At 45.8% G+C, this 22475-nt stretch overlaps 1 protein-coding gene across 5 annotated transcripts in view; it reads right to left on the bottom strand.

Annotated features, from left to right (window-relative positions):
• The window catches only part of DOCK5 (dedicator of cytokinesis 5), a 197573-nt gene that overhangs the window by 92654 nt on the left and 82444 nt on the right, over window positions 1-22475 (bottom strand). For 4 of the 5 annotated variants that reach the window (XM_053578247.1, XM_053578246.1, XM_053578249.1 and 1 more), the window contains 6 exons: window positions 22138-22193; window positions 19913-20009; window positions 7493-7641; window positions 5214-5349; window positions 3434-3591; window positions 1333-1414 (listed from right to left, as the gene is read on the bottom strand). In XM_053578247.1, coding sequence (XP_053434222.1) covers window positions 1333-1414; window positions 3434-3591; window positions 5214-5349; window positions 7493-7641; window positions 19913-20009; window positions 22138-22193 — 678 coding nt within the window. Of the gene's footprint in view, window positions 1-1332; window positions 1415-3433; window positions 3592-5213; window positions 5350-7492; window positions 7642-19912; window positions 20010-22137; window positions 22194-22297; window positions 22368-22475 lie in introns of those variants that run through there. The other variant, XM_053578250.1, reaches the window with a different exon arrangement.

Below are 22475 nucleotides of genomic sequence, written 5' to 3'. Positions count from 1 at the left end.
CTTGCGATATTAAACATATACATGAATTTTCCATTTAGTATTTTTGGACCCTGGTCGACCATAGGTAACTGAAACTGTGGAAAGCGACACCGTGGATAAGGTGAGACTGAAACACTACTAAGTAACACATGATCATTTATAAATGAGGTTGTCTAATGACCAAGGAAACAGTCACCACATTTTGTTTAATAGAAAATGCTACAAGTGACCTTTACATACAAGATGATCCTACGTGAAGGGGAAAGGGATAAAGTGCAGCTATTTTAAAACGGCACTGATTAGAAGATGGGCCGAAGGGTCGATAATAACTTTTGTAATGTGAGCATTTTAAAAAATGCACATGAAGCCCAATGAATGCCTTTTAATTTTAGGGGGAAAGTCCACAGAGCACAGACCTGGGGGAAATGCTCTGGCAGAGGTTTTAAGAAGAGCTCTAGGAACTTTTCTGTCTGCAGGTACTGAGTGGTAAAGGCACAAGTGGCACAGGGGACTCAGTGCAGGGACAGGACAGCCCAGGCCTCTCCCAGTGGTGGAACGCGCCAGAGGAATAAAAATGAGGGGCAGCTGCTCCTTCCCGCCACTTCCCGCGGCATATTGCCCTAGACTCTGCTTTCCAAGCCCTGAAAGTGGGAATAGAATCAGGGGCTAACACACACATCAGGCTCAAGGAGAGAAGGAAGTGAAGGGGGAGGGGGTCTCTCCCTTTACCCAAAAGCACAGGGCAGCAGCTGTTCAGCATGAGAAGCCCTGTTGTCAAGTAAAAGTGAGAGAAGCCTAACCCTCCACCCCCAAACGTTCCTATTCCAAGAGAAAGACAGTCACTTCACCCCAAACTACAGCCCCAAACATTTCCTTGTAGGCAGAAGCACTTTGGACGAGAGGGCAAGCCCGCTCAGGTACACGTATGTGGACCATCTAAAGCTGCCTCTGCCCCACCGGGAACCTATTCTGGAGTCTTCTCCCCCAGCTCTCTGCACAGCACCCTCGAATCACTTCATCCTCTAACTCAAATGATTCCTTCTCTCAGAGGCCTGCCCTGGCCAGCCCACTTAAACAGCACCCCTCCGCCAGCCCAGATCACCCCAGTCCCCTCCACGGCACTCAGGACTTCTAACATTCTCTACAATTTTCACTTTGATTTGCTTATTGGGCACTGTCTGTCTTTCCCATGGGGACAAACGCTGTTTGAGAACAGGGTTTTTTCTATCTGATAGGTTCACGGATATAGCTTACGTGCCTAAACCAGTGCCTGGCATCTGTCAGGTGCACAAGAAACACCTGCTGAATAAATGGGGGGATGATGAGAACAAGTCAGCGCAAGGCAGGACTTACGGTGAACACGGCCTGGAGGTTGTTGAGCTTCTCTATTTCCTTGGGCATCCCGTTACTGCCCCAACGGATCAGATAGTTCTCACTGGCAAAGAAAAAAAGTATTCTGAATGAGAGAGTAACTGGGTAAGAAGTCTGCCGTTAGTACAGACTCACAAAGGCACAAGGGAGGGACTGGAATGCTCCATTCGTTAACTCAATGGGTAGAAGTGCGGGGAGCTGAGCAGGGAACTGACTCCACATAAACGGCCACTCACAGTGCCCTGGCTTTAGAGGGGAGTCCTTGCTGCCCCTCCAAAGGGCACATCCCCCATAGACCCAGCACAGACACACCTTGAGATAAACTGACACTGTTGTTCTCAGGGGATTCTACTGTCTGGAGACTTCCTTCCACCCCAAATTCTTAGCATAAAAGTTGCAGCTTTGCTGGGTTGGAAATTTAATTATTGTGTAACAATCATTCCAAATCCATCCCCTATAATCCATAATGCCACTTTCAAAAAAACAAAATGATTGAGATGTTGAGATGATTGAGACTGTCCTGATCAGGGTCTGGAACCCAAATCTTTTTTTTTGTTTGAAATAAAGTTTTATTCTGTCACCCCTGGTAGAGTGCTGTGGCATCATAGCTCACAGCAACCTCAAATTCTTGGGCTCAAGTGATCCTCTTGCCTTAATCTCCTAAGTAGCTGGGACTACAGGCACTTGCCACAACACCTGGCTATTTTAAGAGATGGGGTTTCACTCTTGCTCAGACTGGTCTCAAACTCCTGAGCTCAAGGGATCCACCTACCTTGGCCTCTCAGGTACTAGGATTACAAGCAAGTGCCTGGCGCAAAAAAAGTCTTTTTAAAGAGATGAACAATTAGTCAATAATTACCTTTAACATAATAGCCTTCTCAAAAATAAATCTATATTTTCTTAGGGGCTCAGCCCCACTGCCAGCACTAGGGCTGAATAATTTTTTTTAATAGACTTTATTTTTTTAGAGCAGTTTTGGGTTCACAGCAAACATGAGCTCAAAGCATGGAGCCCCATGTAGCACTCTCCATAGAGCACCCCCTCTGCTATCACCAATCCCCCACCAGCATGAGGTAGTTGTTACCGCTGATGACTCTACAGGGACACATGGCTATCACGGAAAGCCCTCTGCTGCATCAGGGCTGCCGTCTCACTGCTGCGCATTCTATGGGTCTGGACAAAAGCACAGTGACGCGTATCCACCAGGACAGCACTGTGTCCTGCACAGCAGTTCCACTGCCCCGACATCCGCTCTCTCTACCTGTTCACTCTCCCCTACTACGGTCTTCTGAAGTCTGTTCCTGTCACACGTCCTGATGAATTTTATGTGATCCCTAAATGCCACAAACCATGACCACTCTCTTTCACCAGTGATACCTATAGGCTTAATAACAAAAAGGACTTTATTTTCCTTTCCATTTTTTTTTTTTTTTTTGAGACAGTCTCATTATGCCGCCCTCAGTAGAGTGCTGTGGCATCACAGCTCATAGCAACCTCCAACTCTTGGGCTTAAACGATTCTCTTGCCTTAGCCTCCCAAGTAGGTGGGACCACAGGCGCCTGCCACAATGCCCATCTATTTTTTTGTTGCCGTTGTCATTGTTGATTTTAGCTGGCCCAGGCCGGGTTTGAAGCCGCCAGCCTCAGTGTATGTGGCCAACGCCCTACCCACTGAGCTACAGGTGCCACCAAGGACTTTTTCTTTCTTTTTTTTTTATTATTAAAACATAGCTGTGTACATTAATGCAATCGTGGGGCACCATGCACTGGTTTTATATACAATTTGAAATATTTTTATCAAACCGGTTAACACAGCCTTCCTGGCATTTTCTTACGTATTATGTTAAGACATTTATATTCTACATTTAGTAAGTTTCACATGTACCCTTGTAAGATAGGAGGGGAGGGGGAGGATAGATGGAGGGAGGGTAATTGGTAGGACTTCATTTTCTATTGCCTAGTCATGCTCTTTCTCTTTTCTATCTTCTCTTCTCAAATCCAGCAAAGAGCTCCTCAGGGAGGGTGTAGCTGAAGCCTGGGTCTCTTTTCCAAGGTCCACAGCAGGTGATCTGGGCCCCTGGTACCTGATAAAAGTGGACTGGTCTGGGTCATAGAGGGCCATAAACAACTCTGCATCTTCCCCGATATTGCAGACAAAGTTCTTGAAGTTCACGTAGAGGCCATAGGTGTGGATGCTGCTGAAGATGGACTGGCCTCGCAGGTCCAGGTTCTGCAACATTGACTGAACACAGAGGAAAAGAGAGAAAAACATCTTGGTTTCAGCAAATGGGAGATGCTGGGAACAAAGTCAGCCTGCAAAATGGGGAACAAAAAACCCACCACCGAGAGGAGACAGATGTGTGCTAAGACGGAAGCCTCTGTGAACGAATACACCTTACACGAAGCAAGTAAAATATAATCATTATTATGTAGATGATGGAGACTGTCCTGTTCAGGGTCTTGAACCCAAGTAATTCAATAAATTCTGTCTGCAGGAGTTCTGTCTAAGAAGTTCTCATCTCTCACGGTGGCTTCTGAAGGAAGTTCAAAAGCACGCCATCCATGATCCATTACCCATCTCTGTAGAAATAACTCTCACTGGAAACAAAATAGCCCACTGGGAAGGCTTCACCCTCAGCCAATGATTTACCACTGGATTCAGAAACACAAAATTGATCACCACATGCTAAATAAGTAAAAACGACAAACTACAGGCAATTGACACAAATCTTTTACTCAGGAGGACAGAAAGACTGGAAGAAAAAATAAACCAAAATGTCAATGTGGTTAGCCATGATATGGATGACTTTTTTTATTTTTTGGTACATTTTTCTTTTCTTTTGTGTCCAATTATTAATTTCAAAAATCTTTATCCGTCAATATTTTAATTATTTTGAAAACTGTAATACATGTACCAAATGCATAAGATTATACAATAAAAAGTCTTCCTCCCACTCAGTTCTCCTTTGCAGAAGTTATTGATTTCTTATCATTTCAGAGTTAGTCTCTGCATGTACAAGCCTGGACAGCCTCTTCTGACACATAAATAACAGCATCTTACCTATACCATTCTGCACCTTAGTCTTTTCACTTAAGCTGTATCTTTGCAATCTTTCCCTGTCAGAACATACACAGCTGCCTCATTCTTTTGGCTAGGTTTTGCTTTTCAAATGAGGGCATAAATGATTTTGAAGGATTTCTGTTATTCTGGACATTTGGACCAGAATGTTTATTATAGCCCAATTCATAATTGCCAAGTTGTGGAAGCAGCCCAAATGCCCATCAATCCATGAATGGATTAACAAATTATGATATATGTATACCATGGAATACTATGCGGCCATAAAAAAGATGTAGACTCATCTATGTTTACCTGGATGGAGCTGGAACATATTCTTCTTAGTAAAGTATCTCAAGAATGGAAAAAAAGTATCCCATGTACACAATACTATTATGAAATCAACATATAATCACACATTCACATGAATGATAAAACACAAATATAGTCCAGAAAGAAGGAGGGGAGAGGGAGGGATGGGGAAAGGGGGAGAGGAGGGGGAGGGAAGGGGGAGGGGAGGAAGAGGGAGAACATTTGGTGGGATCTCGCCTAATGTGCCCAATGCAAGGGTATATTTCAAAACAACTAAGAGTAAATTATAAATGTCTTACCACAAAAAATAAGTGAGGTGATGGTTACGTTCATCAGTTGGATTGAAGCATTCCACATTGTATAGCAAATCACATTGTACCCCATAAATGCATACAGTTATGATTTAATAAAAGACTAAGTTAAAAAAAAAAATAAACCAACAAAGCAAAAATGGAACCCCGGTGGCCTGGATCTGCACATTTGAGAAAGTGTACCTTCTCTTCTTGAATCTTTTCCTCAATCCTTTTTGAGGCTACTTCATGGGCCTTGAAGAGGGCAATGGTGCTGGTTTCATCCGGGTCCAAAATGTTCCCATTGTCATCCCGCACTACCAGATCTAACCCAAGCATCCTGGAAAGGAAGGAACAATCAGCAGGTTCTCCCTACCAGGGGCAGACTCTTCCCTGAAGGGCTCTCATGTAAGAACCCGGGGGAGTCAAGCTGAGAAAGGCTGAGGGCTGGACAAGCCAAGGTAAGAACAGTGCACTGATCATTCTTTCCATTTCTGCTACCTTTCCACATATCCTCCACGTGAACAAAACTCATGAGATGTGAGCCAAACTTGTATAAGAATACGTGAAGTAAACCTCAACAAGAAAAGTAACAGCAGCACTGATTCTGATCGGATTCTTCTGACCAATGCATCTTCTATTATGTGGCATCGGGACTTGTGTGAAAGACCAACACCCAATCACTGGAGGGCCTGACCTCATTTCCTTACTAAATTCAAGACTATCATAAAGGAAGATCAATGAAGTAACTCTTGGCTTCCTGAGATCTCACAACCCATCAGAGCATGGGCTCTGGTGTTAGGACCTTGAAGGAATCTAATGCTTGGCTTCAATGCTTGCAACCATAGTGACTCTGCCTAATTTACTTAATTTTGCAAAGCTTTGGTTTCTTCATATGCAAATATTTCCTGTCCTTCGAGGTGGTTGTGAGAATGATCTAATGCACGTAAAGCCCTACTACTATGGCTAGCACACAGCAAGCGCTCAATAAATGTCAGCTCTTATTGCAGCAGTTGGCACAAGAAAACACCTGGCTGTGCAATTTGCTGCCCTGCACGCTGCATGGGATCAGTAAGAGCCACAGGGTGGGTATGAACCCACCCCTCAAAACTTCTGTGCCCAATGCACCCACAGAAACAGACAAAACTTTTGCTTAGTTCCAAGAAGTTGAGGACTGTGGTAGAAACAAGATACTGCTGTCTGAATGCCCAGTGTGTGTTCCAGGCATCAGAGACTTGGAAGTGGGGATGTCCAAACAAGAACACTCAGGGATAACAGTGCCGAGTCTCTTGGAAGAAAGCAAATATGCCTAATTTCCCTCTCCCTGTTTCACAGCATCTACATCAGTGGATTGAATCTGGCAGGTTCCTTTCCATGGCACCCAGACCCACAGGCCACCTAGACGTTGAACGATGACCTTGCTGGCTGCTCCAAGACTGGATCATAGATATGATGACAGAACAGCACCATTTCCTGAACATGCCGTGTTCGCCATTCACAGGACATTAACACTGTGTGCCAGAGACGGGGAGGACCTCCAGGCCAGTGTCACTGCAGCAAAGCCCCCAAGACAGAGCAGCATATCCTCAATGGGGAGCCACCTCACCCCGCCTTAGCTGGTTTTTAAAAAAGTCCCCTGATACAACATGACTGGCAGTGCAACCAGTAGGGTCATACGCTTCTGGATGGCCAAATAGCAGCAGAAGTGTTAATTTTTAACCTTAAGAGGACAGTATTAGACACAGAGCCCAAAGTGATGGCTTCAAATTCAAGTTTTCCCATTTACTATCTTTGTGACTTGGAAGCAAATCACCTAACGTTCATTTAGTCTGTTTCTTTACCCATAAAATGTAAATGATAAGAGCTATTTCAACCCCAAAGTTGTAACCAAGTGAAGTATACATAGGAATTGTTTCCTAAATACGGGTTGAATCTGGATCGTGTATGCTGTTTACAACAGCTATTTCTGAATATAGTTGGCAGAGTCTCTAACATTTAAATGAGTGGGTTATAAGCTGCAATTTTTTTTTTTTTTTGAGACAGGGTCTTGCTCTGTCACACAGTCTGGAAGGCCGGGGTACAATCATACCCTGCTGCAGCCCTGAACTCCTGAGCTCAAACAATCTTCCTGCCTCAGCCTCCTAAGTTGCTGGGACTATAGGAGTGTGCCACCACTCTTGACTAATTTTTCTTATTTTTTGCAGAGATAGGGTCTCACTATGTTGCTCAGGCTTGTCTTGAACTCCTGGCCTCACGTGATCCTACCCCCTTGGCCTCCAAGAGTGCTAGGATTATAGGCATGAGACGCTCCATTTTGCTAAAAAGTCTTCAACAAATTATATGTCTTCTAAGACAAAAAGAGAGCAGTGAGCATTATTCTTTGGCAACTCTAAGATAAAAGTTCATTGTAAACAGCGTGAACTGTTGAGCACGAACATGCCTGTCATTTCTAAGGTTTCAGCAAAATGTCGCCCCTGGTTTACCTGTTCCCATGATCAATTTTCGCTGTGACCTTTTTCTTGAGCTCTGCCAGTTCATCCTTGGGGAGCGTCCCAGACAGGATCTGCGACCGCCACTCAATCAGGCTGTATGTCATCTGCTGCAGTTGGCGGAAGAGGGTGACCTTGCTGTTCTAAGATGGGGAAATGAGGTGGAGGAAAGGACAAAAAAAAAACAAACAAGTGTAACTGATTGTGTCATCCAGCAAGCTGTGCACTTTGAGGGATTTTTTTATATATATTAATAGAGATGGCTCTGTCCTGAGCTATTCCTATACCCTCCCCTATTGCAACTCCAGAAATTGGTAAGCAATCATAGGATGGATGGATGGATGGATGGATGGATGGTCCTAAACATACCACATCACCCAGGAACCCTAAAACTCTGACCACATTCCTCCTCTATGGGTTCTGTTGCCCTCCAGGCACAGTGGATCACACTGAACATCCCTTCACATCTCACTTGCTGCCCACACTCACAGCTGCATTTCACACCAATTTCCACCTGAACAATTGCCATTCCTTTCCATGCAAAGCTATGTCCATTTCTCCCGAACGCTCCAGACCCACTCAAGATGCTATTTCGTCCACCTGGAACCATATTTTTCCCTCCTCTTCCAACCAACCACCACTTCATCCTCCTCCCACTCACACTACGCCCTCCACCAACTGGCTAATTCAGTCCCAACCTTGAAGCCTCTCCCTTGAAACCCTGACTCAGACGTAATCCCTTTGAAGTACATGGAACCCTGGGTGATATGGGTTCCTCTGACTCTCCCCTACAGAACAGGGAGCTTGTTTATTTTTACGCCCCTAATAACTGGTACAGAGTAAGCATTCTATCAAATGTACTAAAATGAGTAAATGATGAATGGAGAAATAACTTTTAGGATACTAGCAAATAAACAATTATTTATTTATTTATTTTTCTAGACAGGGTCTTGCTCTGTCACCTGGGCTTGAGTGCACTGGTGTGATCATAGCTCACTGCAGCCCCAAACTCCTAGGCTTAAGTGATCTTCCCACCTTGGCCTTCCAAAGTGTTGGGATTACAGGCATGAGCCACCGTGCCCAGAAAACATTTTAAATCTTATTTTAAAATTCTTATTCTGCCAGAAAATTCTTCAACTATTCAGACCGTGAAGGATTATTCTTGGCCTTACTAGTAACTTACAGTAACTTAAACCAGCTAATCATTCATGCCTCCATCATTTGAAGAGCCAAATACTTGATGTCTGAGCCATCCTGACCTTGGTTCTAGCTGAATGATTGTTTCATTATATGCATATTTTTAAAAGTTAATGGACATCTACTGTGAGCTGGAAACAAAGTTCTGCCCTCAAGGACCTAACATTCTAGAAAAACAACAGCAAATAAGTAAATGTACTTAAACAGAGGATATTTTTAGATTGTGAAAAGTGCAGGAAGGAAAATAAACATAGCAATCTGGCGTTGTGTACACGGGAGAAGGCCATTTTAAATACAGTGGTCAGGGGAAAGTATTTTGTGTTTTGCATTTGAGACACATTAGTTAAGTAAAAACTTGTACAATTCCATTCACATCATATATGCTATGAAGGTACTTCTTTCTTACCTATAGGAGAAAGTCATGATACAGTTATATAACCATATTCTTCTGAAATTACAGAAAAACTTTCTCTAATTATCTCTATAAAAAACAACATGTGCCACATGCACGCACACACACGGAGATGTTGATGCAACACATTCCCCGTTCCCCGGTGATGTTCTCCAACAATCCCAGGGACACAGATTCCTGGGACAGGGACTGACCAGAAGCAGGGCTGAAAACATCCCAGATACTCCTGAACAAAGAATAAACGAGGAAAGAGGAGCAGGTGGTAACGGGGGACAAAAATGAGATGCGCAGAATGTGACGAAAACCCTAATTCAAGTTCAAGGACAAAGAAAAGAGACGCAGAACCCAGTTACGTGGGATGGCAATATGATCTGTGAGCACTGCTGATCTCAGAAACAGAAAACAAAGCTTGTGTAAAGTTTCAAAACGACCTACATTTTGTACTTTTACCATTCCCTGAATTGCCTTTTTCTCATCAGCCAGTCCTTAGAAAAGCAAAAGAATGTAGACTTTACCTCCTTCATGTTTACATGGATGGAGCTGGAACATATTCTTCTTAGCAAAGTATCTCAAGAATGGAAGAAAAAGTATCCATTGTACTCAGCCCTACTATGAAACCAATTTATAGTTTTCATATGAAAGTTATAACCCAATTATGGCCCAAGAAGAAAGGGAAAGGGAGGGAGGGAAGGGAAGGGAGGTACATGTGAAACTTACTAAATATAGACTATAAATGTCATAACACAATAACTAAGAAAATGCCGTGAAGGCTATGTTAACCAGTGTGATGAAAATATTTCAAATTGTATATAAAACCAGCACATTGTACCCCATGATTGCATAGATGCACACAGCTTTGATTTAATTTAAAAAAAAAAAAAAAAGAATAAAAAAAGAAAAGCAAAAGAATGAGAATTTTGAAAATTCTGTTTAATAAGCAAAGGGAAAAAAAGTACTTTCCCCCCCCCCCCATTTAATCCTATATAAAATGTTTCCATTCCCCATTGTTTTCCAAACTGGAAAAAAAAAGTGGAAAATCAAAGCCTGTTAAATGCTGCCTTTCAGAACTGCTAGGGAGAAAGGGGGCCTCTTTTTTTGATGTTCTTGTCACCCATTTGTCTACTTCTAGTTAGATATGTAAAAATATTTTCTAATTTGAATGAAGATATTATGTCTCATGGTTAAAAAAAAAAAAAAAAGAGGGGAGGCCTCAAAGCCTCAAGAGACCCACTGCCTGAGAAAGAGCTTTGGGGCACCAGTTCACAAGATCTTGGCCTCAATTACATTAGACACTATCCGTGGTGATTTAATTATTGCCTGTCCATTATCGGCCTTGTTTGCCAAGTTCTTACTCTAAAGAAGGATGAAGACGGCCATTCTTCTCTGATTCCCTCTGCCAAACGCGTTCGGCACAGACAAGCTGGGGCACAGCAAAGGAAGCAATTTCTCCATTGACTTCAAGGAAGTGGACACTGTTGCCACACTCCATGACTGTTCTAAGCAAAAGGTTCTGCGTAATAAATAATTGGTACCTGGAATTTCATGGGGGGAAGATGCGGCCAGGTGAGGAGAAAACCAAACATACCCTCCAAGACCACAGGCCAAGTCCCCCTGCGGCTCTGTCTTCCCAGCAGTCGCTCCCCTTCCTGTCCTCTCCTATCTGAATCCTACGGAGTCCGGAGTCCGGGTCTGCCTATTCCAGGGCACCAATCCCTAGTCTGGACTGACTCCAACCTTTTCTGCACTCTCAGCTGTAGTCACATAATTCAATAATTTCTTTGAGCATCTCCATGATCTTGGTACATGGTAGGGACTCAAAATCAAATTTTTGATAGCTCAAACTTAAAATAACACTCTGCTTTTGACACAGCTACATAGAATGAAGCAATCTAACCATTTTTCTACGACACAGTGAAGACATTCCTGCATCTGCTTAGAATTTCCCCTTCTTTTCTATTTGGAGATTAAAAAAAAAAAACAAAGTGAGGCCTTGCTTTTTATATTCCTTGTCCGGGTGTTTAGTTTTGTTTTTCTTTTTTTAATTCCTAGAGAGAAGCTGGGTGCAGTGGCTCATGCCTGTAATCCTAGCAGTCCAGGAGGCTGAGGAGGGAGGATCCCCTGAGCTCAGGGCTGGCCTGGGCAAGAGAGAGACCCTGACTATGCTAAAAATAGACAAGTTAGCCAGGTATGATGTGGGCATCTTGAGCAGCTAAGGCAGGAGGACTGTTTGAGCCCAGGAGTTTGACATTGCTATGAGTGTGCCATGGCATTTTACCCTGGGAGGCTGAGGCAAGTGGACTGCCTGAGCTCACAGGTTCAAGACCAGCCTGAGCCAGAGCGAGACCCCATCTCTAAAAACAGCCGGGCATTGTGGCAGGTGCCTGTAGTCCCAGCTACTCAGGAGGCTGAGGCAAGAGAAATGCTTGAGCCCAAGAGTTTGAGGTTGCTGTGAACTATGATAGCACGGCACTCTGTCAAGGGTGACAAAGTGAGACTCTGTCTTAAAAAACAGAAAAGAATGTAGAAGTCATCCATGGAGTATTATAAAGATTCTGGGGGTCCTTTAGACAATGTTTCTGCTTCATTTGATGCCAGAAAACCTGAGTTTTCTTCTTCAATTTCCCAAAGAATGCAGACCACAGTCAAAAACCCTTTCCCCGGCCTCCCCCCTCCACTTGTGGAACAATTGGTATAGACTCTGTTCACCCACCTCTCCCCTTCCATGTTGATTTTATGGAAACAGTGCTTGGCTGAAAGTGTGGGCGCTTGGCTTCTCTCTCTGATTCTATCATTAACTTGCTATGTGACTTTGGGCAAATTATCCCCTCCGAGGTAAACCCATTCATAAAGTAAAGGGATTGGCACTAAGATCCATTGCCAAGGATCAGCGCCTCAGAGTCTAAGGCTGAGCCATGAAACTCAATTACTCCCCTTGGCAACTTCCTGACTGACTGTGTCTGACACTCATCATCTCTCTACTCGATTCTTTGCAAGCGTGGTTGGTGCTAGATCAAATTTCCCCCGCACAGAGTTCTCTGGGCTGAAGCTCTTGTCTCTTCGGCGTGGCTGTGACTCCTGGCATCCAGACGTGCTGGTCTGGACTCCTCTCTCTGTCCTGAGCTGCTGTGACTCCAAGGAGCTCTGCCGAGGGGGCAGCCCACAGCCCGATGGGCTCCCTTTCCATTCTAATCACTGTTCCTATCAGACAAAAGCCTTGCCTGACCATCAAAGGCTAGATGTTTTCAAGAGTCAACTGAAAGCCCATTTTTTTTTTTTGGCCTCCTGAAGTAAAAGGAATCCTGAAAGCCAGACAAGCAAGTCGAAGAAAATCAAAACTGGAAAACACTCAAAGTGCTGCCCTGTCTCCAGTCCTGATCGTTCCCTTGTCACCTCCCATCAGAGCCACGCTGAGGCCCAGCCTGCAACTCAGATAAAATGCCCTGCCGAGAGGACCAAGTTTGCCACGGAATTCACTGTGCTTGGTAATCAGCAATCAGATGCTGGTTTTAACCATGAGACTGGCTTAATTATACTTTAGGGCTTGTACTCCAGCCGCTAGTAATAACCCCCAGTTCAAAAAGATTAGACTTGAGCAGCTCTAATCTGCCTGGATAATGGGGGGGGAAGGGCCATTCAGGGTGTCCTGGAAGCTCCCCCACGCTCACTGCAACAACGGGCCCTCTTTCTGCTTATGACTTTTCCAGAACCACAGACTGGCACAGGATTTTTTGTTCGTTTGTTTTTTTCAGACAGAGTCTCAAGCTGTCACCCTGGGTAGAGTGCCGTGGTGCCAGAGCTCACAGCAAGTTCAAATTCTAGGCTTAAGTGATTCTCTTGCCTCAGCCTCCCAAGTAGCTGAGACTACAGGCGCCTGCCACAATGCCTGGCTATTTTTTGTTGCAGTTGTCATTGTTGTTTAGCGGGCATGGGCTGGATTCCAACCCACCAGCCTCGGTTTATGTGGCCAGCTCCCTACCCTCCGAGCTACAGGAGCCTCCTGGCACAGGGTTTATACACATACTGCTGGCAAATTTTAAATGAGGAAAGATCAGTCCTGTCAATGAACTACATTTTAACAATTAAATTCATCTGATTCAATATTCTGTATCAACCACCTTACACCACCAAAAGAGATTCTATCCTTTTTTCTGTAAGGAGCTACGATTAGATCCAGTCTGCCAAATACATGGGCAGAAGAGCCTGACCATCCACAGCTCACTGAATGCTTTCCCCGCTCGAACAGCACCGCATAAAATCTCAGGGTGAGGGCGGTGCCTGTGGCTCAGTGGCTAAGGCGCCAGCCCCATATACTGAGGGTGGCAGGTTCAAACCTGGCCCCGGCCAAACTGCAACAAAAAAAAAGGGGCGGCGCCTGTGGCTCAGTCCGTAAGGTGCCGGCACCATATACTGAGGGTGGCAGGTTCAAACCCGGCCCTGGCCAAACTGCAACCAAAAAAAATAGCCGGGCGCCTGTGGTCCCAGCTACTCGGGAGGCTGAGGCAGGAGAGTTGCTTAAGCCCAGGAGTTGGAGGTTGCTGTGAGCTGTGTGAGGCCACAGCACTCTACTGAGGGCCATAAAGTGAGACTCTGACTCTACAAAAAAAAAAAAAAAAAAAAAGAAAGAAAAGAAAAGAAATCTCAGGGTGAGATGGGTACAGGATGTTTACAGCAACCTGCGTTTGAAGACTCTGGTCCCACTGTCCCTATAGATAGACTCTAAACTTGTCAGGTTTTGACACCAGATTATTTTTTTCATGAGCCAAAGTTTTATTTATTCATTTCTTGCCTAAAAATATGGACCGCTTCACGAATTTGCGCCACGCTCATCACCGTATCATTCCAATGTTAGTGTACGTGCTGCCGAGGGAGCACAAGACCAGATTTAGTTGAGAAAACAGGATACCATGACTTCTAAGGTAGAACTGTTCATATTCAAAAAGTACAGGTGGTTTGTTCCTGAAAAGGGAAAGTGAGACACTGCATGAGTGGCACCGTGCCCACGTCAACTCGCTGGCGTCCATCCGTCCAGCACATGGGGTGGGGGCTCACGTGGAGGCAGGGGGGGAGCTGCCAGAGAGGAAAAGCAACCATCAGCTCCCTCAATCTCCTTCCCAAGGCCGGCGAAAACAAAGATGCTGAGAGGTATCTGAGAACAGTGGATAGAAAACGTAAAAACCATCATCCTGGAGCAGGTAAGGAGCTGCAGGGCTGGAAAGGTGACAGGCAATATTTTCTTGCCCTTCTGCTTCAGGCCGGAACGCCAGTGACTGACCACAGCAGGCAGGTGAGCGCACCCGCCAGGCAAACGCCACCGTGCAACCTCCCTCTTCTCCTCACACTTCTCATTCCTGGTCAGCTCTTTCAAGAGGCAGAGCTACAGGCTCAGCGCCTGTGGCTCAAGCGGCTAAAGCAGATTGGAATCCAGCCTGGGCCTGCCAAACGACAATGACAGCTGCAACCAAAAAATAGCCAGGCGTTGTAGTCCCAGCTACTTGGGAGGCTGAGGCAGGAGAATCCCTTGAGCCCAGGAGTTAGAGGTTCCTGTGAGCTGTGATGCCACAGCACTCTACCCAGGGTGACAGCTTGAGGCTCTGTCTCCAAAAAAAAAGAAGAGAGGCAAAGCTGCAAGGGGACAGTCGGGATCTGTCACTTATTGATGACAGTGTTAAGGTACCATCGTGGGAGTGTCATCCAGATAATCCCAGTGAATCTTACGGTAAATCTGCAAGGCATATATTATATATAATCCCCACTTTAGGAGAGGAAAATAAAACTCAGTCGGTTAAAGGATTTGTGTTTCAGGCTGCAGGATCAGCCAAACAGCTTTCTCCATCCAAGTCTTTTCTGTTTTGGTTTGTTTGTTTTCAGTAACTATTACTGGATTTGTTATTTTGTTCTGAATATAAAAGTGCATGGCCACTAAGGGAGTAACCTACGATGTAAGAACTGGGTGGCCTCCCTGACCCGCACGTCCAAAGTCTTGGCACCTCACCAGGTGACCTCCCAAACACGTTTCCACCTTTCCCAGTCACCCACTGAGAACATAGCCGGTGACCAGCTCCGGTGGAGGGACAGCAGTGAAGACCAAGCTCACCAGAAACTACTGTGACTCTGCACGCCGCCTTCTGGGATGACTCATGCCTCCCTACCAGGGAGCCAGGCTGCAGAGTGCTCAAGGCCACTCCACCTAAGATAACCACACAAGACAAAGGACGTGGCCTTGGATAAGGGGTGGGGGGAGCACCCAGAAGGCAGTTTCAGAGTCTCGGGCAGCCCATGGGGTGAGAGGGGAAGCTGAGCCAAGGCTGCCCAGAGGGAGGACGTCCAGATAGCTTCTGTTTCCAGTTAAGATAACGCGAAGACTCCCAGGCTCCTATATGCAGGATCCCTGAGGGTCTGTCGGCAGAGTGACTCACAGCCACCACTCTCTCCCAGCTCCGTGGGGTCAACCAGGCAGCTCTGACACCACTTTCACAGAGGGGCAAAAGCCAGCAGAGGCTGGAGATGTCAAGTGACTCACCGGAGAACACAGAGCTCACGGGGACGGGGCCCACAGGGGACACGCAGCTTCCTGAGTCTGACCATATGCTTCATCTCACAAGGCTAACACCCACCAGCAAAAGCAATCCAACATTAAACAATAATGCTAATGTAACAAAGTAAAGGAGGGCCGCTGGGGGGCCAGAGTCTCTTTTTCCTACTTTGGATGAGAAAGTTCCACTCTGGGGCAGACACTCCCCTCCCCTGTAAGATGTATTTAGATTATTTCATATGGTTACTAAATGATTACTAAAAATATATCACAGCCAGTCATAACTACATAAGTATTTTTCCTTTTTTTTAATGATTTTTTTTTTTTTTTTGAAAGAGAGTATTCCTTTGCTGCCTGGGCTGGAGTGCAGTGGCATCAACATAGCTCATGCAGCCTGAGCCTCTGGCCTCAAGCGATACTCCGACCTCAGCCTCCTGAGTAGCTGAGACTATGGCTTTGTGCCATCATGTCTAGCTAATGTGTCTTGTTTTTTGAAGAGATGGGGTCTAGCTATATTGCCCAGTCTGGTCTCAAACTTTTGGACTTGAGTGATCCTTCCGCCCTGGCCTCCCAAAGTACTGGGGCTATACTTGTGAGATAACACGCCTGGCATTTTTGAATTAACACCAATGTCTGGTAGCTGGACTTAATCTGGCTAGTAGATTCCATTTTCCCCTCCTGTAAGACTCTGGATCCTCAATATACATTTCTGGTGATCTTACATGAAAAAGAACAGAACCAAGAAATGTATTTTAGAGAATTTAAAGACATTTAATAAAATGCCTGATTTCTTAATCTACGGGAGAAAATGGAGGAGAGAAAAAAAATGAAAGTATCAATATACACTAGTGAAACTGGTATTTATGTTTACATGAACTAAAGTTACTTACATACCTAATCAGAAAACAAAAGTACCAATAAGAGTATCCAGGGAGGCCGGTGGGATGGAAACACTAGATGTTTGGGAATCTTTTACTTCCCAATGAAACATAATATTTGAGGTTTGTTACTTTGACATGCACATTTTTGAGAAAGAAGTTCAGAAATTCCTCCTGAAGTGAACAGTCAATGCTTTAGGAAGGGACAGGAAAAAAACAGAGAAAGCTCTGATGAAGACTAAGCCCCATTTAAGTGGATTATCCCTTACTGGATATCACATATCAAGAACAGAAGCAGACTGCCCAGCCCTGATAATTAGTAGAGAATTTCCACAGTGAATGCCTTTTAGTCAATCAATAGCAGCTATGAACATTTTGAAACATTCACGAATGCCAAAATAATTACCTTATTAGATATCTAAATTAACCTGAGAAGTATGCTGCCCTCAGGGAGAGGGTGGCTTTTTTCCACCTACTTAAAACCCAAGGCTGCTAGTAAACTCTCCCACACAGGAAATCCTTAACCAGAATGTATCACTTTTAACTAGTTGGGGACTTAGGCAGCCCAAATGCACGAGCCCTCTCTTTCTTCCTCCTCCTGCAACTGTTCCTCAGTTCTTTCAACAGTGCCCCTGGCATAATCACTTGCAGATGTAGAGAGCATACAGATAATAAACTAAGCACAACATCTGTGCTTTTAAAAGAGAAAAAGTCTACCTTATCTATACTCTCCACTCTTAATACATTAAAAATCTCTCCTTGGCTGGGTACAGTGGCTCACACCTGTAATCCCGACATTCTGCAAAACTGAGGTGGGGGGGGATCTCTTGAGGCCAAGAGTCACCAGCCTGGGTAACATAGTGAGATACCGTCTCTACTAAAAAAATTAAAAAATGTGGGCTTGGCGCCTGTAGCTCAGCAGCTAGGGTGCCAGCTACATATCCATGGGAGCTGGGGTGGGTTCGAACCCAGCCCAGACCTGCCAAACAACAATGAGAACTAGAACCAAAAAATAGCCAGGCATTGTGGGCGCCTGTAGTCTCAGCTACTTGAGAGGCTGAGGCAAGAGAATCGCTGAAGCCCAAGAGTTTGAGGTTGCTATGAGCTGTGACAGCCACGTACTCTACCCAGGGCAACATACTGAGACTCTGTCTCAAAAAAAAAAAAAAAAAAAAAAAATTATAGGGCGGTACCTGTGGCTCAAACAGGTAGGGCACTGGCCCCATATGCCAGAGGTGGCGGGTTCAAACCCAGCCCTGGCCAAAACTGCAAAAAAAAAAAAAAAAAATTGTAAAATGTGCCTGTAGTCCCAGTTACTAGGGAGGCTGAGGCAGGAGGATCATTTAAGCTGAGGAGTGTGAGTTTGCAGTGAGCTTTGATGGAGCCACTTCACTCCAGCCTAGGCCATGGACCAAGATCCTGTCCCTAAAAGAAGCCCCAACAGAAAACTTTCTTTCCCAATATTTATTATCTAACACGTTTTACCACCCACCAATTTTTCCAGAAAGAAAATGTTAAAGACTGAACCCACGTACATCCAATTCCTCATCCATCACCCTTTTTCTATCCACCACCACCCAACCAAGCAACCAGAAAAAGGGAACGCTCCCAATGTAAGTGCAAGACGATCCCACAGGCCACGGGGCTGACAGCAGCGGCACCGTCCTCCTTATGATTTAGGAACTTAACGTCAGCTCTCTGCTCAACTGAACATAAAGAGATCAAAAGATCATCTTTATTACAAGGCAGTGTATCCCAGGAGGCAGGTGACGGGCTCAGCAGTAACTGCTCCTGAGTGCAGAAGGAAACATTATGGATTGGTGAGTGTAGAAGACAATTAAGAGCAAAACACTTTAACGAGGTCGGGAAGGACGACAGGGCTGAGCAATACCACATGCTTTTCCGCCAGAGGAGCCGGTGATTTCTAGCACGATGATTCATCATGGGAAGCAACAGCCCTGACCGGAAATGAAATATCCAATATGAATGCTTAGAAGTCACGCTGGAATGGGCCTTTGATCATGGCTTTCAGTACTCACGGTCTAGAGGAAGATGGTCCCAGGGACTAACCATGACTAGCTTTTGAGAGTTAAAATGAAAAATCAACACACGACTGAATAAAAACCCAAGATCAGCAAAGCCATATAAAGGAGAGAGGGCGTCTCCCAGGCCTCTGAGTCTAGTCCACGACCTCCAGGAAGCCATTCACACACCTACAGAGGCAACAGACACTGTCACAGGAGTTCCTGGGCAGCCACAGAAGCCACTGACAGAGGCACGATCTTAACTGTGACGTCTCTAGGAAAGAGGCAACTTTAGAATAGGCCGGGCGCAGCAGTTCATGCCTATAATCCCAGCACTTTGGGAAGCCTCGGCAGGTGGACTGCCTGAGCTCAGGAGTTCAAGACCTGCCTGAGCAAGAGCAAGACCCTGTCTCCATTAAAAATAGAAAAAAAAAAAATACCTGGGCATTAAGGCAGGTGCCTCCCAGCTACTTGGGAGGCTGAGGCAAGAGGATCACTTGAACCCAAGAGTTTGAGGTTGCTGTGAGCTGTGACGCCACGGCACTCTACCGAGGACAACAGAGAGAGACTCTGTCCCCCCGAAGAGGCAACTTTAGAACAGACTTTCTGGATTCCAATGCCAAGGGGAGAGCTTCCTAGACTGTTGGCTGTGGCCAGCTTATTGCCAATACCCTTTGAGCATTCTTGGTGTCTTGCAAGATAGCTAATGCTCAGGGAGACAGTATGAGATGCTGGATTTGCTTAGTCCTAACTGCAGACTGGAGAGGATGTGCTGGCTCCTGTGTAATTTCCCCCTGACCTGGAATATTGTAGTAGCATTCTGAGTTCAGACCTGCGTTGAGAGAAAGAGCACTGTGAGCCTTCCTTAGGAAGAAGACCTTCAGACCACACCTTAGCACTAAAGTTGAGTCTATAACAAACACGCCAAGGCAAAGAATGCCACCCTCCTGGGGCTGAGCACTGAAGTATCTGCAAACGTCTGTTTGCTGCTCCACATTGAGATGCTAAGACCATGGCGCTCGAGTTCCTTATTACAAACTGATAGTAATAATTGCACCTACTTTATAGGAGGACTGTGAGGATCATAGTTTCTGGCACTTACAAAGGACCGTAAGTGACTATGTTCACTGTCACTTTCACACTCAGCATGATCACCAGTTGAGTAAGCACTGAGCTAATGGTTACGCTCGCTACCGGGTCATCAGCGATCCAACTCTGGGCAAAGGAGAATCTGTTGGTTGTCAGCCACGCGTGGCCCAGGGAAATGTGTCCTGCTCCACGAAGACAGCTAATAAAAGGCCAACACCTTGCAGAGGACTGAAAGGTGGAGGTAGGAATAACACCAGGCTCCGATGCCCAAAGGAAACTCACCACATAGAGCTTTCGCCAGATGACAGCCCATTCTCGCAGAGTCGACGTGAGCTCCTGCACGAGGGGCAGCTCGCCTGGAATCACAGTCTCGTGCTGTCTAAAGAGAACCAAAGGGATGCTCACTTCACTCCTCACAGAAGGGCCCTGCCCCAACCCTCAAGGATAAGACTGGAGCTGGCTGGGCTTGGACCAATGGAAAACTCGTCCACAGGGAACTTCATCACCTGTAAGCATTGGCTGGAGGAGGGAGAAAGTGCTCAGAACAGCACAGGCCCCCAAACAACTCAGTTTCTACAACACAGTCACAGCCCAGCCACAACCTCCCCATTGCAGATTTCTTTGGAAGCTTTGATTACAGCTAACCTCACTGATTCTCAAAAATGGGAGCAAACCACTCCACATTTTAGCTGCTTCTGCTGAGCAGCTGTCTCATTCTGGAAGGTGGAGAGGTGTGCATGGTACATGGGGTCCGGGGACTTGACCTCCCCTGGACCCGCTGGGAGGGGCCGAGGTGGTGCCCTCTCTTAGAATGATCCTGGGTCATCTTCTCACCTGCTGCTTCACAGACCAAAAATGCACAGGTACTGCCATCCTGCTGACCCACAGAAGACTTACAGAAATGGAGGCACTGGTTTATTCCTACCTGTCCTCTCCGGTACTTTTACAATTAGCAAAAGGAGAAAGGAAAGAACAAGAACCAGCTAATGAACGGAGATGGGTGGTGAGAATGCCAGACTCAACAGGGAACAACTAGGATGCCCAGATCCATTTGCATTGCAGGTAAGTGAGATTTTTTTTTTAAAAGAAGTTATGACTCGCTGGGACATACTATGGAAAATTACTTGTTGTTACCTGAACGGCAAATGCAACTGGGCATCGTGCACTTTTATCTGGCAGCGCTAATTAAGGGACATACGTCTCCCAGGCTGCCTTTCCCCCATCGTGGCAGTGACAGTAGAGGCTGCCCAGGAATGAACCCTGGGTTTCTCAGGACAGAAGACCTGCCAACGAAGAGCTATGTGATTCTGAGCACATCTCGGCTCTTGTCTGTGAGATGCTGCTGCTGCACTATGATTGAAAAGGCTCTTTCCAGCTTTCAGGCTGAGTGGCTCTGGGGCCAGCTGCCTGTTTTTCCCACTGCCCCACTGTCCTCCCTGTCAGTCCTGGGATGCCAGCTCTATCCCAGCCTCTCCTTAGTGCCTCCAGGATTCTGATCTTAGAGACTCTCCCCCTAAAACTGGCCTCTCTCCCCGACTTGGGCTGAGCATCTCTCTTCTTAACAATTGTTAGGAAGGCAGTATTCCCCAGGACAAAGAGGTTAAGAAATAAAAATACTCAGCTTGGCGCCCGTAGCCTAGTGGTTACGGCGCCACCATATACACCAAGGGTGGTGCGTTTGAGCCCAGCTCAAGCCTGCTAAACAACAATGACAACTGCAACAAAAGTAGCCGGGTGTTGTGGCAGGTGCCTGTAGTCCCAGCTACTTGGGAGGCTGAGGCAAGAGAATCGCTTAAGCCTAAGAGTTTGAGGTTGCTGTGAGCTGTGATGCCACAGCACTCTACAGAGGGTGACATAGTGAGATGAAAGAAAAGAGGGGAGGGGAGGGGAGGGGAAAAGAAAAGAAGGGAAGGGAAAAGAAAGGAAGGAAAAGAAGAAACTAAAAATGTAACAGATCGCATCTGCAGAGCACGTTCACACACAGTAGGCCCTTTGAATCTCACATCAAGTTCATGACCAGTGCAGGACCAGACTGTTTTCCCTAACTTGGGAGCGAAAAACCCCAGGTGCACTGGAGGTGAAATGACTTATCCAAGGCTCAGAGCAGGTATGTGCAGCCTGTCACTTACTCATCCATCTCTTAAAGGTCCCCAACTGGGGGAGCTTCTTCAGGTCTTATCAACCGAATGGCTCCAAATGTTCACACACACCAACACACACGCAGACCCACGGTGCGCAGGCTGCAAATGCAGGACAGAGGGGGAGGCCCTCAGTTCATTACTTCTGCCTTTAGTATTCTGGGGGGGGGAAAGCCAAGGAGGTGCAGTTATAGAAAGAGAAGACGGAGGAAGGAATTATGTCGTGGAGAAGTTTCCATTCATTCCCCTCTCACATGAGGAGAAGTGGAACTGAAGAGAGGAGAGAAAGGTTCGTATACACGGGGCATCCTTTAATGACAATCTCACATCGCCACCACTATCCAGGAGTCCCCGTAGGTCGAGACTTACCCTAGGTCTTCCACTGTTGCCTCCTTCAAATGGATGTACGTTTCAGGGAAAATACCCTACAGAGAAAAGAACTTTGGTTATATGGCCATGAAAAACCTCAGCCCAAGTAAAGAGACTAAATCACGGCAAGAATGAATGGGAACACCCGGACAACACCTACACCTTGCGGCCAGGTCTGCAGGACATCAATAACGTGGACTGGTCGCCTCACCAGTGGCACGGTGGAAACACGCACAAGTAGAAATTAAGATTTGAGATCAAAGTGCACAAGATAAATGTTTCATAAATGAAGAGGCAAACATGCCTGGGCGAGCTCAGAGCAACAATCAGGGTACAAA

Source organism: Nycticebus coucang, chromosome 24 (genome assembly GCF_027406575.1).
Source record: "Nycticebus coucang isolate mNycCou1 chromosome 24, mNycCou1.pri, whole genome shotgun sequence".
NCBI lineage: Eukaryota > Metazoa > Chordata > Mammalia > Primates > Lorisidae > Nycticebus > Nycticebus coucang.
Note: the sequence above shows the minus strand (reverse complement) of the source record. Positions and strands in the feature narration are given on the sequence as shown.